We start from the raw sequence: 18,561 nt of genomic DNA on the forward strand, positions 1-18,561 counted from the left end.
CATTTCTATTGAAGAAAAACCAGCTGCTGGGTTCAAAGCAGCCAAAGACCGTTTAATGTTACTCTTTCGATTGAATGCCTCTGGCGATTATAAATTAAAATTGTTATTAGTTTACCATTCAGAAAATCCGAGGGCGTTAAAAGGTAACATAAAAATGAATTTACCTGTAATATGGAAAGCAAATAGAAAAGCGTGGGTTACCAAGGAGTTATTTACTGATTGGTTTGTTAACCACTTTTGTCCTGAAGTAAAACGGTATTGTCAAAAAAAACAACTTTGAAGAAAAAGCTCTTTTGTTGTTAGACAATGCTCCGGGACATCCTACTGATCTTAACTCGTTGGACACATGCATTCCTGTCAAAGTTGTGTTTCTTCCAGCAAACACAACTTCTTTGATTCAACCATTGGATCAGGGAATGATAGCATCATTTAAAGCTTATTATCTGCGTCGAACATTAAGCAATTTAACTGAACTAGAGGATAAAGAGGAAATGACAGTTAAAACTTTTTGGAAAAACTACACCATTAAAAAGGCAATTGAAAACATTGATAGTTCTTGGAAAGAAGTCACTAAGAAATGCTTAAATGGAGTTTGGCGCAAAATATGGCCAGAAGTTGTACTAGAAGAAGAAAATAGCATCCAAGAAATTAGAAATGAAGTTATCCAGATGGCTCAATCAATAGGTTTCGAAAATGTCGATGAAGAGGATGTTAGAAATTTATTGAATGCAGAAGATGATGGTTTTTCAGTGGAAGATTTAGAAAACCTTGTTAGCAACGAAGACAAAGATAATGAAGACGAAGTTAAAGAAGTTCCTTCCGAAAAAGTGTTAACAAACAAAGATTTAAAAAGCTGCTTAAATGACATTGAAAACGTTTAAATTTTTTTAGTGAAAATGATCCTGATTTAGGAAGAAGTTTTATTGTTAAGCGATCAGTATTAAATGCAATAACTCCGTATAGACAATTGTTAAATGAAAGAGAAAAAAAGCATAAGCAATCAGCTTTAGACTCATATTTTAAAATGTGATTTCACTTTGTATGTAAGTTGTATGTGCAGTTCTGGAAACGGCTACCAACAAAAAGTTTCATTTCTGTTGAAGAAAAACCAGCTGCTGGGTTCAAAGCAGCCAAAGACCGTTTAATGTTGATAGCTTAATTTTATTTAATAAAACTTTTCTTTGTTCGAAAAAAAAGCTTTTCATTTTCTTTACGTAGGAACATATCCCTATTCTGGCCATAGTATTTTTACCTCTGAAAACGAAGTTTCGCTTAACGAAGTAATTTCGTGGAACGCATCCTATTCGTTATTCGAGGTATGCCTGTATAACGAATTTTTTCGCCAGATTTATCGAATTCATTATAGGGAAGTTCGACTGTATATTTATTTTATTAATATATTTATTTCATTTAAAAATGTTTAATAAACACATTTTGTTGAATTACTCAAATGGTTTTTGTTAATTTATAATCAGATAGTGTTATCAGCAGTATTGGCACACAATGACAGAAATAGTTAAAGCATCAAAAATCTCTGAAACCTAATGCACAAAGCCAAAAACAACATTATTACAATTTTAATTGTATCTGTTTTTTTACTGCTGGTTGACAGGATCTCAATGTGCCCAGAGAGAACTTTTTTGTGCAAATATCACTGGAATTATTTTATCATTCTTATGATTATTCTTTACACTGTGCTACATTCCTAATTTTGAAAGGACTTTTTTTTTTAAAACACCTTTGGAAAAGTACTACACATGTTTGCCATGACTACTTTTTCTCTTCTGCAATCTAAATGAATTCTGAGAGTGAAAATTTCAAATTAAATTCAAAATACTTATCAAAATATTCTGTGAAAGTGTCAGGACATACTTTGTCTCCTTTGTCAGCCACTTAGGGAACACTGTAAAATTAATTATGAATTCCAGACTTAATTAAAAAAAAAACAAATGTAATTCTTCCCCCAGCCCCAATTTTTTTTTCTAAGCAAACATTTCATCTATTGGAACCTCTATCTCATCAGAGGCCACAAACCCTCAGTGAACAAAAATAAAAGAATATAGTCGAAAGGCTGTAGTCCTGTTCTACAACAATCTGAACTGCAAAGGATCTATTGAAATCAGAAGGAAGAAAGAATGCTGTGAAATAAACCAACTATATTTTGAAATATAGACCCTTATGTATAGTCATACTGCCACTAGAATGAACTCAAGGTCACCACTAGATGCAGTCTATTTTAGGAATAAAGGGGTGATGTAATTACCAATGAGTAATTAGGGTACTATGATTTTAAATTAACTTTAATTGTAAACAAAATAAACAGTCATATATATGCATAAAATAATGTATATAATCATTTCTGATCTCATTTCAATATTGGTCTATAATATAAATATAATATCTACATTCACCTTCATTTTCCCCTACTTCACTAATCGCCGACCGGGCTAGCCAGGTGGGTAAAGTGCCTGCCTGGCAACCGTCACGGGTTCAAATCCTGCCTCAGGCTTGGATCACAGTAAAATGCAAAAACTTTGGGAGGTGCATTATGGCCACAGAAGCCGATGCGCCAACAACTAACAAAAAAAAAAAAAAAAAAAAAAAAACTTTACTAATCCCACTACTTCTTAAAAAGATTGTGTATGCTGGCAACTATTCATTCTCATGATGGTCCAACCATAGGTCTATATTTCATTCCAAAAATGTCAGGAAAGAAAGCTAATCATTTCCTCTAGAAAAAAAAAAAAAATATATATATATATATATATATGCTATAAAATGAGGGAAAGTTTTAAAAAGGATATTATCATTGAATTCATTGTAAAAAATTACAGTAAATATATTCTTAGAACAAATGCAAGGAATGATTCTTTGATTTTTGAAGTTTAACTGAATATATAAATAGCCTCTACATGTATACTATTTGCTTTCACTTTCAGATTATGAAATAAATCGTCAGATTGAATTACTAGAAAATGGTTCAGAAGTATTAAATGAAACAAGAAATTATGATTCAATTAAGAAGTAAGCATTTATTTTATTTTTATCATGTCACAAACTGTATAAAGTTTCTTACTTTTGTTCCTTAAATCAGGATAGTATATTTCATTCTTGTGAGCTTGGATAGATAGTATAGTAATGTGCTGTGAGTCTTGAAGCAAGGAATTGTGTATTGTAATTTATTTGATTGATTGATAATTTATGTACCTGGAAATAATGGGACTTCTTGGCCATTCTGTTTTGTATGCATGTTAGGGTTACAAAGTACATGAAACAATGTACTCTTATATGTTTGTGTAGTAATGCTAGAGGCATAGTTTATAAATTTGATGAATTTGAAGTGCTTAGTTTCTTTGCTTATCTAAAAGAGAATCACTGCTTCTAAAACATTCTTGGCCATTTGTGAAGCATTTGCTTTAGCATATTTGAAATCTTATCCTTCTCCAGTGTTCTTTAAGATAGTGGAATAGCTCTCTTGCCCAAATTAAATGACACACAGTGACAAAATGGTCTAAGTTGCTGTTGCACCTGAAACCCTACAACAACAACACTCCACAGAGTAAGAAATAGGTTAATATCTATTTTTACTTGAATTGTTCTTGTAATTATTATTCAGTTGACCTCTGCAAATTAAAATTCACTGTAAATCATTTATCAAGATTCAAAATATGTATATTACATTGACTGTTTTTCAAAGCCAGGTGTTGGTGAGCAAAGCAAACAGGGATGTAGCCCCTTAGCCTCATGTAATTAATAAGCTTTGATATTGTACTTTTTACTGTCTAATTGAATAGCAGAGCTTTCAATTTCCTTTGAAATGATTAATCAAAGGAATTAAACTGCAGTATGGAACAATTTATGCCTTTTTCAGTTCTCTCTGATGACCAGGTTTTTAATTTAGATTAGTATCTTAGAATATTATATATAAATTTACATTAACATCCTAATAGTCAGTGATATTGTTTCTAGGTGTACTCTTACCCTTAGAGATAAAGAAGTTGTACAAGACTATAGGTTTATGCCTGAGCCCAATCTTCCTCCCCTCCTGTTATGTGATGAAACTGATAGCATAAACCCACAAGAACGTCCACACATTGTAAATATAGATGACATAAGAAGACAGCTACCTCAGCTTCCAGCACAAGATCGGCAGTATCTGTTAGAAAAATTCAACCTTTCCCTAGAAAATGTTTCACTAATTACGGTAAGTTTCCTGAGTTCACTTTGTTTTGTAAAATGTCTAACATTTTAGAATATAACAGATTATCATTTGTGTGATAATTAGTGGAGACAGATAAATAATATTTTAGTTTCATATTTATCATTGGTATAATGGAATAATATAGTGCAAAAATATTGAAAATAAAATATGCGTTATATTATTATTTATTATTTTTTTTTTTTTGTAATACAATTTTTGTATTTTATACTGGTTAGCAACAGTTAGGATATAATTAGAAAAAGTACAGTAGTTTGCAAAATAGTTGATAAGTCTGTGAAAATTGATATTCAAATATATATTTTAATGGTACAACAGTACTATTTGTAATCTGATTAAAGCATGTGTTTGCTGAAATATGTTAATTGGTGTATGGATACTTGAAAATGAGTATCTAGCAGAGAAAGTTTTATACCTTAATAGGCAGGGTTGGGGAGGGGAGTAGAATTATTTCTAATAGATAATTAGTGCTAACAACAGGCTCTCATATTGTTAATGAGAGTTTTCAAGGGTCCCGGTTGTATCAAAGCCTACTCTTACAGAGAGCAGTCTGTAAGTCATATGAAGTTCTAGGGGTGGTTGACAACTAAAAAATTTGTCTTCCCAGACCATCCCATACATTATTGTTATTCAGTTAGAGGCCTGCAGCCAGCCTAGTAAAGTATTAGTGTGAGCTAGGCAAATAAATACTTTTAATATAATATAAAGCATTTAGAGCATAAGCCTCAAGTTATGGAAAAGTCTAGACTATGTATAAGTATAGTGCATAAGCATCAATAATACATAGCCAAATCTGAATGAACAGAATATTAGCAAAGTGGCATCGTTTTAAGTTATATCTCATATTGATATAATATGCATATTACATATTACGAGTATTACGAGTTGCATATTACGAGTTGCATATTACACTACTTCAAATAAGTAATGCTTCACCATCATTGCCATCACACATTTTGCCATCATTGCATCACTCGGGTTGCATCATCAAAATGGTCAGAAAAATGGCAGATATTCTTTAATCCAGCAAAGTGCAACGTCTTACACCTGGGGAACAGTAATCCTAAAATAGCTTAGACTTGGTGGAGTTGAACTAAAGTCAGTAGTAGAAGAAAGGGTTTTGGGAGTTACGATATTGTCAGACATGAAGTTTTCCCCGCATTGTAGACAGGTTGCAAGGAAGGCCCATTTTGTCCTATTGATAATCTGTCAAATATTTGCTAGTAGAGATAAGGATGTCATAATCCCATTATATAAAGCTATTGTTAGACCACACTTGGAATACTGTGTTCAGGTGTGGAAGCTGCACCTAAAAAAAGACACCGAGCTTCTCAAAAGGGTCCAAAGACAAATAACTCACCTAGTGAGTTTGGCAAAAGGGCGTTCATATGAGGAAAGACTTCGAATATGTGGGTTGCACAGCTTGGAAACTAGGCACCTTAGAGGAGATTTGATTGAGTTGTTTAAGGCACTGAGAGGCAAAAGTAAAATTAATGAGGATGAAATTTTCACAGTTCTAAATGATTCTAGAACTAGGGGCCATGAATTCAAGTTACGGAGAGAGATGTTTAGACTGGATTGCAGGAAGTTTTATTTTAGCCAGCAAGTTATAAATTACTGGAATAAGTTACCTACCTTACATGGGTGGTTGAGGCTGACAGTTTGGGAAAATTCAAAGGTCAGCTGGATAGTTACCTACGGGTGGAGAGAAATGCATAGGTTGTCTATTTCCTTTTCTTTTATTATTTATTAAGTATTTATTTTATTATTATTATTATTATTATTATACTCCTTTTTTTTTTGGCTGGTGCGGCATAAGCCTTCCTGGCACCATATGGCCATTACTAATGCAAAATAATTAGCAGCTTCAACATTTACCTCTGAACACTTTCCACTGGAAAGACTAAATATGTCTGAGCCCATTATAATCACCTTTCCAAAAACCAAATCCTTCCCTTTATCCTTGACAGTAGCTATTTCTTTGATTGAATTGCACATTGATGCACTGTGATCATTGTCACCTAAGGACTCCTTACTTGAAGACTCTTAATACATGATGATTCTTGATCTGAAGAAGGTCCTCCACTAGCTGTGCTTTATGGTGAAGTGGGGGGATTATCTCTTAATAGGAACTGGGCCCAACTGTACCCATAAAAAGTACAGTTGGGCCCAGTTTCTCTTTGAAAATGTGCAGTTCTGTACATGCATTGCACATTATGCCTGCCCAAGCCATTCGGGCCCTACAATATCTTATAGTGTAGTCCCTTTCCCTGATCTTTATGGCTGGCTTTAGGCCCTTCTTCATTCCCCTCCTTCAGATGAGCATGCATTGAGAACTGAATTATTGCCTTTAGATCTGTTTCAACTAGTGTCGTGTTCATAACACTAATTGAAGTGGGTTTGTCTGTGATGAAGTGAGAGGAACACATCGTAGGGCCGCCTCCGTAGCCAGGTGGGAAGGAGCAGCAGTGTGTAGCACGTGCTTCTTGATTAGACCGGGGTTCGAGCCTGTCACCACCAAATACGGAGGATGCGGAAAGGTCAGGGAATGACCACCGCATATCCCGGAGCAATATGGCCTTAGTTGCTAATGCTCCTAAAAACCAAATAACAAACAAACAAACACATCGTAGGTCAACTTGCTTATCACCCAATTTTCTGCAGCATATGGGATATAATTTATCAGCAGATACTGCATTCTGGGATGGCTGTAAACGTGGAAGATTATTTTTCCTACTGTGCTATCATCTCCCTGTATCATTTAGCAGTTAGGGTTAGAAATTTGTCATGTTGGTGTTTTGACTTGTGGTCAGTACTTTGAGACTTTTTGATATTCTGGAACTGTCTCCACAATCAGAATATCACACTTGTTTAGGCATTCAGAAATCTTCTGCCTGTGATTTGTCTGCATCTTTCCTGTTGCATGCTTTCTGCTCAAATGGATCACTCATACTCTTTATATCTTTGGATCACAGACACTAGCTACATTTACTGAAATGTGGCTAGTGGGAAAAATGAGTAGTAATCCCATCAGGTAAGGAATAAAATGGTGCTTATAGTTTTTGCTTAACAACAATTCATGTTTACCAGTGTTATCATTTCATAAACTTTTCTGTTTTTATTTTAGATGATAGAAGGTCTGCAACCATATTTTGAAGCTGTTACGAAGGACAAACATGACCCAACAATGGTTATTCACTTTTTGCATCATGAGATGATGAATAGATTAAAAGATAATAAACTCTCATTCTTGGACTGGTTAGTAAGCTTCTCTGATTTTGAACTAGAATATAATTAATACTGGTATTACTAATAATGATAGAATTATGTGTTGATTGGTAAAAACATTTAAATAAGTAAACATACATTTTTTTAATCTTGAAATATTAAAAATTGGTAGGACTTTAACTTCAGATTACATGATAAAAATATCAAGGACATTGTCAATTTCATATTTCTTAATGCAATCTTGTACATAGAATTATAAAATTAGATATTTTATCACACATTCTTATACTTCTGAAAAGATTATTTTGACGGTAGTTTCAAGGTATTGCCAACTGGGTTATTATTTTTATCATTGTTACGATTGCAGTTGACTCTACTACCACTGATCACAAATTGGGACTGGTTGGATTGTATGATTTCCCTCCAGTCCTGCATACATCTTTTGCATTCCTGGCACCAACATAGCTGTATTTTCTGGTTAGGCTCTGAGATCAATAGCTTCTATGAAGCTACTGATTTCATAGGGCATTCCACATGGTATATTGTTTGTAGCAGGCAGCTGGATGCACACTCCTCTTTTTGAAAGTCCAGGATAGTTTGCCTGTTTGCCATTGTTGACATACTGCTTTAGGCACTAATCAAGTCACACAGTTTTATAGTGCTTTCCTGCTCACCTCATCCACCATGTGACCTCTTTAATTTGCATATTTTTACAACGATTGTTGAATATAGCCCGATTTTGAATAATTAAATAAAAAATATCTATTAAATTAGTTTTGTCCAATTTGTTATACATCTGTAATTTGAAATGTCAAATTAGTACTTATGATGCCATTATTTAAAAGCATCACTGGGACTGAGAATGCATACTATTTATGTGTAAGTGCAATATTATTGAAGTATCAAATAAAAGAAAAGGTGGCTTTATTGAACCTACTATAACAAAGAAGTGAGAATGTAGGGTGAGTGGCAAAAGTAACAAGTGGCCAAAATGATAAAATAATTTTTTTCGTGAGATCTCAGAAAAAAAAAATCATTCAAAACTAACTGTTTAGAGCTTTTTTAAAAAAACCCAGTTTGGAAAATTTGGCATCATGATTTACAAAAAAAAAAATCCCTGATAATGGTTATTGTTGACTACACTTTGATACATTAATGATGGTTGATGTCCAATTGAATGTGTCATGAAGTCTTTAGATGGATAGCCTTCCTGGGGGAGTGGTATTGAGACTTTAGCACACTTCATATGGACAGATTCTGCATTCTTGGTCTTCCACTACCCACTTGCATTCATCAGTTGTCAAATTCCCAGCCATCACTGTATACATATTATCTACCTGCAAATAAAATGGGGAAAAATATATATATATATTGTGTTCCATTGTTACTTTCCAAGATGCCTTTTACACCAGAGGCAACCAGAGAGAGTAATACTCTTGATCTGGTTATCAGCAGTGATCATTCGTGTATTAAGAATTTGCAGATAAAAGAACCACTAGGTGGCAGTGATCACAGTGTACTGATGTGGGATTTATTTAAAGATTTAATTACCATCAGGGATAAAGGAAAGGGTTTTTGCTTCCGTAAAAGTGAGTACAGTGGTCTCAGACAGTTTTTAAATTCTGTACAGTGGGATCAACTGACAATGTTACCAACAGCAAAATCTAAGTGGGAAGCATTCAAGGAATTAATCGTGGATTCTACTAAAAGTTTCATATCTATTAAAAATATTGTTCAAGGTTTAGGCCTAAATGGTTATCAAATGAACTAATGAGACTCATAACAGAGAAGAAAAATGCATGGGATGCATATAAATTATCAAGCAACTCAGAAGACCATGGCAGATATAAGCTAGTCTGTAATCAAGTCACAAAGGAAGTTAGGCAGGCGAAGGCAGATTACGAGAAATCCTTGGCAAAAGATGCTAAGAAAAACAACAAGGATTTCTTTACTTATATAAACTCTAAAAGGAAGGCGATGAATCTGATTAGTCTGCTTGAATCGATGGTTCGGCTGTTGATGATCCTGCTCAGATAGCAAACAAACTGAATGAGTATTTTGCATCTACATTCACACATGAGGAATTATTAAGGTTTGAAAATGGCAGAAGGTTATCAAATTGTAGCAGGATACTTAATGATTTTGTAATAACTGAGAGAAAATGGAGGAGAAATTGTTGAAGTTAAACATAAGAAAAGCACCTGGGGTGCATGGGATCTATCCAGTTATGTTAAAGGAGGCGGCAAAGCAACTAAGAAAACCCTTAGCCATAATTATGAGAGCATCCTTGGACTCAGGGGAGGTTCCCAGGACTGGAGATGTGCAAATGTATCCCCAATTCACAAAGGGGGATTGAAGGGTGACATGAATAATTACAGACCAGTTAGTTTAACTTCTGTTCCGGGTAAAATAATGAAGTCACTGGTTAAAGATGCATTGCAAGATCATATAGACAAGACTGCAGCAATAATTCAGACACAGCATGGGTTTGTTAAGGAAAAGTCTTGTCTGACAAATTTGATAGGATATTATGATGTGGTTACAAAGGAACTCGATGCAAAAAATAATTTTGATATCATATATTTGGATTTCAGGAAAGCTTTTGACACTGTTGCGCATGGAAGACTATTGTACAAATTGAAGCAGAATGGTATTAAGGGTAAGTTGCTGTAATGGATAAAAGGATGGTTAAGTGGGAGAAGACAGAGGGTGGTAATCAATGGGTGCTGCTCTTCTTGGACTAATGTTATTAGTGGAGTCCCACAGGGTTCGGTGTTGGGTCCACTGTTGTTTTATATGTTTATCAATGATATTGATGAAGGTATATCAGGCTTAGTGTCGAAGTTTGCAAATGATACAAAGGTTGGCAGGGTTGTTAATGACAATAATGGCAGTGTGCTACTGCAACAGGATCTAGAAAATTTGGGCAGATGGGCTGAGAAGTGGCAACTGAAATTTAACTTTGACAAATGCAAAGTACTGCATATAGGTAGAAGTAACCCCAGAGAAATGTACCAACTGTGTGGTACTACACTTAAGATGGTAGAAAATGAAAAAGACCTGGGAGTAATTGTGCAGTCAGATATGAAGTTTTCTGAGCAATGCAGACAGGCTGTCAGGGCAGGTCATGGGGTTTTGTCGATGATATATAGGAATTTTGCTAGCAGGGAAAAGGAGGTGATTGTCCCTCTGTATAAGGCAGTGGTCAGGCCATGCCTTGAGTACTGCGTACAGGTCTGGAGGCCTCATTTTAGGAAGGATGTAGATTTACTTGAGCGTGTACAACAAGATTGGTGAGGAGAATGAAGGGATCCTCTTATCAAGAGAGGCTTAAGTTCTGCAAATTGCAGTGGCTGGAGACCAGGCACCTGCGCGGTGATCTGATTGAGGTGTATAAGGCCTTGAATGGGTTGAGCATGCTGAATTCTGATGGGATCCTTCCACTTGTTCAGATTATGAACCTAAGTGGGCATAAATTCAAATTAAGAAAGGACAGATGTAGAATAGATGTGTGGAAATTTGCCTTTAGCCAGCGGGTGGTTAATTGCTGGAATAAACTTCTATCTGTCGTGGAAGTTGATAGGTTGAATAAATTTAAGTACGAACTGGACAGGAATTTGGAGGAAATGGTGTGGTTTTTTTTTTTTTTTTTTTTTGGCTGATGCTGCATAAGCTCATACACTTGCTTTCTTGCATCACATGCCACTACTACTACTTACTGAATATGTTAATATGGTGTATGTTTATGAATTTTCAATGAAAATGCGGTCACTGATTACCAGCAATGTTTTCCAAATCACAGTGTTCTAAATTGATAAATTATTAACTGAGTTTCCCAAATGTGAGATACTGGTTCACTTCCCAATATTCCACATCCCATATGAGCATGCAGTTTGACAAGATGTGGCTGGGCAAGAGAACATTGTTGAGGTGGTATAGCATAATTCTCATGCTAGTGTACGAAGGATGGCCATGCATCTCTATGTTTCCCAATCAAGAGTATGGACAACATTGCATAAAAAATCATGTATTCTTACTGTGTGCAGCATATTTTCAACACTGTGAGCCTGAGGATCCCACCAAATGGCTGGAATTTTTTAATTGGCGAATGACAATCACCATTTGCATTGTTGCATCCTATTCATAAACTCATTTCACAGGTAGAAAGGAGCAGCAATGCGTAGCACACGCTTCTTGATTAGACCGGGGTTCGAGCCTGTCACCACCAAATACGGAGGATGCGGAAAGGTCAGGGAATGGCCACTGCAAATTCCTGGAGCAATATGGTCTTAGTTGCTAATGCTCCTAAAAACCAAGTAACAAACAAACTCATTTCACCCGAGATGATATCAACAACACACATAATTCCCATGTTTGGTCAGAAATGGATTCCCATTCCACTGTGAACAGTAGTTTTAATTGCGAATTTAGTGTTAATGTGTGGTGTGGAATCCTGTAGGATGAGTTAATTAGTTCATTTATTTTTGATGGTCATCTTACTGGACAGGTTTGTCTACCAGTTTGGTAATTGATTTCTGCAAAATGAATTGCGAAACTGTTAGATGTACCTTTAGCTACATCTCCTCTGCATAGTTTCCATGCAGTGATTACTCACCTCAATGACCAATTCCCTTGGGTGAAGAATCATTCACAGTGGTTCACAAAATTGGCCACCTCGGTCACTAGAATCTGTAGTAGTGACCTAGGTGGCCTGTAAGGGTGAATGAAAGATCTTGTATACCACACAAAAGTGCAAATACAAGCTGCACTACTGTATTGCATGTTGCAGCCTGCATAAAAGTCAGCCATGATGAGCCTAAGTGAGAAGCAAGTGCAATTCACACAGAAGCATTGAAGTTAAAGGTGGTGTTTTTGAGAATCTACTCTAATGATACTCTCACATTCCCCCTAGAAAATATGACAGTTACATAATATTTGCACATCTCTCTATCTTTCTCAAACATACTTAAATTTCACTGAGAAATTTCAAGTCTGGCTTGATTCTAAGCTTGTGTAAATTGGATCCATGTTTATATGCAGTTTTAAACTCAAAATTGCCTCAGAAATCAGCTGCTGAAGTTAAGACATATCTGCAGGCTGCAGATATGTCTTTTATGCAGGCTGCAACATGCCCTGCTCTGTATGTTAACATTAGTCAAGTTGCACATGAAATTAATTTAATGGAATAGAAATATCTATTGGTGATCAAAATTCATATAAAAAAATGGAGTACTCTTAAGACAGTTTTGAAACTGAAATGTATTTATGCTGAGTTGTTTCCTGCTATCTTCAAGTAAATTTTGTAGATAAATATTCAAATTGAGAAGAAAATCAATTGAGGAATCAGTGACCCGTACAATCAGACAACTACAAATATTTCTCACAAAACTGAGCAGTTTACCCCAAATTACGAAGGAGTGAGCATATCTACTCTATATAGAGTGTGGACTTATAAATACTCTTTATTGTACAACAAGAAAAAAAAATGAACATCACTTTTGTACAAGTCCTTCACAGCCAGAGGGCTAGGGATTTATATGAACATACAATCCTCAGCATTTTTCACGAAAAGCTTTGCTTGCAGCTAAAGTAGTGACTCTTGACACAAGCTTAGAATCAAGCCAGACTTGAAATTTCTCAGTGAAATTTAAGTATGTTTGAGAAAGATAGAGAGATGTGCAAATATTATGTAACTGTCATATTTTCTAGGGGGAACTCCTAGAATACATGCAAAAAGTGAAATTATTTTAAGAAAAGAGAGTGCAGGGAATTAAAAAAGAAATTTTTTATTTTACAAAAAAACAGTATGGGTACTATAAATTAATTCCAAATTTACTGGTAGGCGAATTAAATGAAAAGTGATAAATAAAGAAGATTGACAACTGATATCTCACAATACTGGTCTGGATTTAAAGTGTAATTTACTGAAATTCATGCTGAAATATTTCAAAAGTCTCAGTTGCTTTAAGAATTTCAGGAGAAATTGAAACTTCCATTTGTTTTTTGTTTTTTTCGTTTTTTTTTATTCTTCAGTTGCTATCTATATTTTTGTGGCTGATGCATTCTTTAGAGCCTTGTGAACTCCAGTTGTAATGCATGAAACTGGAATAAATGACCAATTTCAACTTTCTGCTGATTAATTTTACCATATGAAAAATTTCATTCGTCCATTTCTCATGTGTTTTTTGCGGCATCTGTCAATCATTCACTGCGTCTGCTTTTCTTTTAGTAGTAATTTAAGATATACAGGGTGTTTATAAATAGTGGAAACATGTTCAGTAATTTATTGCACAAAGACTAGGCCAGATATCAGTGTCATATACATACCTTGTGAAAGAGAAAATGTCAAAAGTTTTTTTTACATCACATCACTTCACAATGATTCAATGTGGGAACCACGAGTGACACGGCAAATGTCCACACAGTAATCGAACTCTTGCCATACCCTGTCCAGCATATCCTGTGTGACCGTAGTGGTAGCTTCTTCAGTTCTCTGCTTTAATTCCTGGACGTCACATGGCCAAATTGGTGCATAAACACGATCCTTTATGTAGCCCCACAAGAAGAAATCATTCTTTCAACTTTGTTGAAACCATCTCTCAACAAGGCTATGTCTGGTAAAGGTATGACAGGTAACACCAACTGGCGGTGAATGATGGAACTACACACCTCGGCAGTAACAACTGCGAAACTTTCATGTTTTCTCTTTCACATGGTATAAATAAGTAAATGGTATCTCTCTAACTCCATGTGCAATAAATTATTGAAAGTGTTCCCACCATTTATAGACACCCTGTATTAATAGCAATATTCCCAGTTGTGACTTCCTAATGAGACCACTGGGTTTTGATTGCCAACTTTGAACGCTTAGGATGGCACTTTTTAACTTCAGTTGAGTGAGCTTTGCATTTTTATCATTAAAAGCAGCAAAGTTGGCCTTAAAAATACACCCTTTCAGTGCCCTCAACTATTATCCTCTTTGGAAAAGGCTCATTGAGGAGCACCTCCATAGCCAGGTGGGAAGGAGCAGCAGTGCGTAGCACACGCTTCTTGATTAGACCGGGGTTCGAGCCCGTCACCACCAAATACGGAGGATGCGGAAAGGTCAGAGAATGACCACCGCATATCCCGGAGCAATATGGCCTTAGTTGCTAATGCTCCTAAAAACCAAATAACAAACAAACAGCTCATTGAGGATAATTTTTCTTTAAAAATAACCTCTGGGGGCAATTTCGAGCCATCTGAAATGGATAAAATAAACTTGATTTTTGTGAGTAAATATCTCTTTCAACCACCTTGGAATGCACTGCCCTCAATGATAGCATGTAGAGACTTACTGAGACCATATTCATGTGTCTGAAGTGAAGGGGTAATTGTACAGTTAATCTGTTTAGTCCCACTGCAGGCTAAATGATAGGTGAAAGGTTTCCTCTGGAAAATACAGTATTTTATTCTTCTCAGAGTATAGTAATTTTGGTAGTTTTCAAAATGACATAATTGCACATTGTCACATCAAATATAATTATTTAGCTTTCAGTGGGTTAAAACTTTCATTAAATTAATTAATTAATTATATTGGTTGCATCATTTATTTTTTGCATGACTTGTGAAATTTCGAGTAATGTATTTAGTTAGTTATTTTCATCCTGCTTTTCATCCATTATTTTTTATATTGAGATTTAAGGTTTATATCAAGATTTAATTTTGTAATAATTATTTTTGCAAATAACTTACATTAGACATTGTTTTTAGTCCTGTTGCACCTGAAAGAGTTGAAGGGATAATTGATCTTGTGGAGAAAAATATAATTACATTTGAAACAGGTGGTAATGTGCTGGATTTGATGATTTCTAAAGATGAACGGTCTGCAGAAGAGGTAGGTAGTTTCAGATCATGTAATAATCTCACGTATTTGAGAAACATTCAGTGGTGAATGATTAGTGCAGAGATACTTGAATCTGTGTATAAAACACTACAAGAACTAACCCTTACATGAGTGAATTGTTAAGTGGGGTTGGGTGGGTGTGTGAGCCCAGGTAGTGAATTTCTGATAATGGCAGGTTCTTTTGGGCATGTTGATTTGTGGAATTTCAAACTTTTTAAAAATGAAAACTTTGAAGATAAAATGTTTTAAAGTATTAATGTTTTTGACTCTATTGTCCAACATGAGAGTAATCATCATTATCAGCCATTATCAATCCACTACAGGATGAAGGCCTCTCCAGCAACTTTCCAGTTCCTTCTGTTTTGTGCAATGGCCATCCATTTACTACCCACAAACTCATGAATTTCATCTGTCCGTCTCCGTCATTGTCTTCCAGGTTTTCTTCTAGCTCCTCTTGGGTACCACTCTGTTATTCTCTTAGTCCATCTATAATCATGTCTTCGAGCTATGTGTCCTGCCCAAGACCATTTTAGTAGTTAATTTTGATAGTTAATAAGAATGTCCTTTACTTGAGTTTGCTACCTAATCCATGTATTTCTCTTCTTATCTAACAGTCTGATTCCCAATATAATTTGTTCCATTCTTCGCTGTGTCGTTCTCAGCTTCTCTTCCATTCTTTTGGTGAGTGCCCAAGTTTCACTTCCATAAGTCATGGTGGGTAGTATGCATTGGTTCGTTATTTTACGTTTCAGACAAATTGGGATATTGCTCCTCAGTATGTGACTATATTTCCTGAATGCTATCCATCCAAAATTTATTCTTCTCTTGACTTCCAGCCATTTATCATTATTACAGCTGATGACTTGTCCCAGATAAGTATATGACTGCACCTTTTCAAAGGTGCCTCCGTAGCCAGGTGGGCAGGAACAGCAGCAGCAACGCATAGCATGCTTTGAGCCCGTGACCACCAAATAGAGGATGCAGAAAGGTCAGGGAATGACCACCGCATATCCCCGGAGCAATATGGCCTTAGTTGGTAATGCTCCTAAAAACCAAATAACAACAACAACCACCTTTTCAATTACCGCTCCTTCAATCATCATATCCCTTTCTATGGCATACTTGTTCCACATTACTTTATTTTAGCCATATTCATCTTTAGTCCAACATGAGAATAAATTTAATGTTAAAAATCAAATCAGATTTTTTTTTATTTATAAAAACAAATCACAGTAAACTCTATCATTATTTTATTTTTCTTTTCATGCAGTAATATCCTGTACATCTGTATATATTGCTTGATTCAATTTTATTGCCTTCAAGAGAAATTTTTCAGTTTTGGCTTTTGTAAGCCGAAATCAAATAACTGAAGTTGGCAGGTACAATTTGTTCCTCTAATTTTCAAAGCTATTTTCTTGCTATCTTTTTTGTAAACTGTGTCTCCAATTAGTCCAACAGATAAGAAAGACAGCACATCCTGAAAAAATGTCGAAATAATTCTTGTATTAATGGTGACATTTGAAGCAACCTTCAAAAGTGGCTCAACTAGATTTAATCCTGAAAGGATTAAATTAAGTTTTTTTTTGTATTTTTTTTTTTTTTACATCTCCTTAACACACATTATGTTAAGGCTCTGTCCTTGCTCCATTTCTTTTTAGCCTTTACATTGCAGACTCACTCTAGAGTCTGGCTATGTGGATGATTGGGCAATAGCAATGAGACACAAATCAGTTGAAAAAAGGTGGATGTACAGCTAAATAACACCATGCACATCATAACCGGAATAGTCGGGTCCATCCCTATCTCTTTTGGCTACCCGTCAATAGACTTCCAAAGAAAATGTGCCCTCATCAGAGAATACCGAAAAATAATAGACAATCCTGAACTACAAAACAAACTCCAACATTCGAGACCTAGGAATAAACAGGCTCTGTTCTAGACATCCACCAATCCCAATGGCTAAAACATTGCAACAAGCCAATTTCAACCTTCTGGATACCTGGACGCAAGAGTGGCCACAAAAGTCCCCTCCTCAATGTCATAACATGCCTTGTATCTCTGAAACACCACCTGGTTTTGACAAGCCTTGTAGGATATGGCTAGCATTAAACAGGGCATGAACACACCACGGTAGATGTGCAGACCTTCTCTAGTGGGGCAAAATTTATTCCCCGACGTATGGCTGTGGAGCTGATAGACAGACCATCCAACACATAAGCCGACCGGGCTAGCCGAGTGGGTAAAGTACCTGCCCGGCAACCCAAAGGTCGCGGGTTCGATTCCCGCCTCGGGCTTGGATCAAAGTACTGCAAAAACCTTGGGAGGTGCAATATGGCCACAGAAGCCGATGCGCCAACAACTACCAAATCAAAAAAAAAAAAAAAATCAAAAAAAAAATCCAACACATAAATAGAGGATTGTGCCTTGCAAGCCTATGAAGGAAACCCTGGAGACTTCCTGATGGTGACCAATATGGCAATTGATTATTTAAATAAGTTAATGTTCATTTGTGATTCTTGTTCTGTTTAATTTAATTTTATACCTAATTTTTGATCTATCATTCTTGAGTCATGTAATTTGATTCCATGTGTACTGTTACAAGCAAATAAAAACACATTATTTTTCCTTTTTTTTGTAAAATTTATAAAAACTAATTTCAAGAAAGTTTTCTGTTGTTTTTTTTTGTGGATATTTTTGAAGACACTGCTCTCATCAGTCTTGCATACCTGTCATCTTTTTTCAGCTTTGCTAAATGATTTCCAAAATGAATGTGTCTTTTAAAGTTCTCTGGAAAGTGTACTTTTTGGCTTAATTCTACTAAAGTTTTTGTTCCTTTTATTTTATTTATTTTTTGATTTTTCGATATGCAAGTTATTTGTCATATTTTGTTTATCATTGTAGAGTTCAAAGTCACTGTTAGGCAGCTCTGCTCATGGTTAATATTATGAATATCAGTTGTGTACTAAGTATATGCCTTCAGTTTGTTTTGAATAAAAGCAGCACTAAATAGGTTTTATGCAATATTTTTACTTATAATTTTTAATTTAATTTAGAAGCACACACAATTTTTTTAATTGTGTGTGCTTCTAAAAGTACACTGTATTTTTAAAAGCACACACAAAAAAAAATTATGTTATTTATTAAAAAAATTTTAATAAATATTTACTTTTCATGCAGTTTTTTTCCCCACTTAGTGCTCCACAAATTGTTCATTAAGTTCTACATTATT

The 18,561-nt window shown here is 35.2% G+C and overlaps 1 protein-coding gene across 1 annotated transcript in view; it reads left to right on the forward strand.

Annotated features, from left to right (window-relative positions):
• The window catches only part of LOC150079775 (glutamyl-tRNA(Gln) amidotransferase subunit B, mitochondrial-like), a 64,750-nt gene that overhangs the window by 25,455 nt on the left and 20,734 nt on the right, over positions 1-18,561 (forward strand). The window contains exons 7-10 of the mRNA XM_090383231.1: positions 2,940-3,024; positions 3,970-4,204; positions 7,347-7,477; positions 15,200-15,323. Of these exons, the coding sequence (XP_090239357.1) occupies positions 2,940-3,024; positions 3,970-4,204; positions 7,347-7,477; positions 15,200-15,323 (575 nt within the window). The remainder of the gene's footprint in view (positions 1-2,939; positions 3,025-3,969; positions 4,205-7,346; positions 7,478-15,199; positions 15,324-18,561) is intronic.

This window comes from Mastigoproctus giganteus, chromosome 10 (genome assembly GCF_048544385.1).
Source record: "Mastigoproctus giganteus isolate SK-2022 chromosome 10, ASM4854438v1, whole genome shotgun sequence".
In the NCBI taxonomy this organism is placed as follows: Eukaryota; Metazoa; Arthropoda; class Arachnida; order Uropygi; family Thelyphonidae; genus Mastigoproctus; species Mastigoproctus giganteus.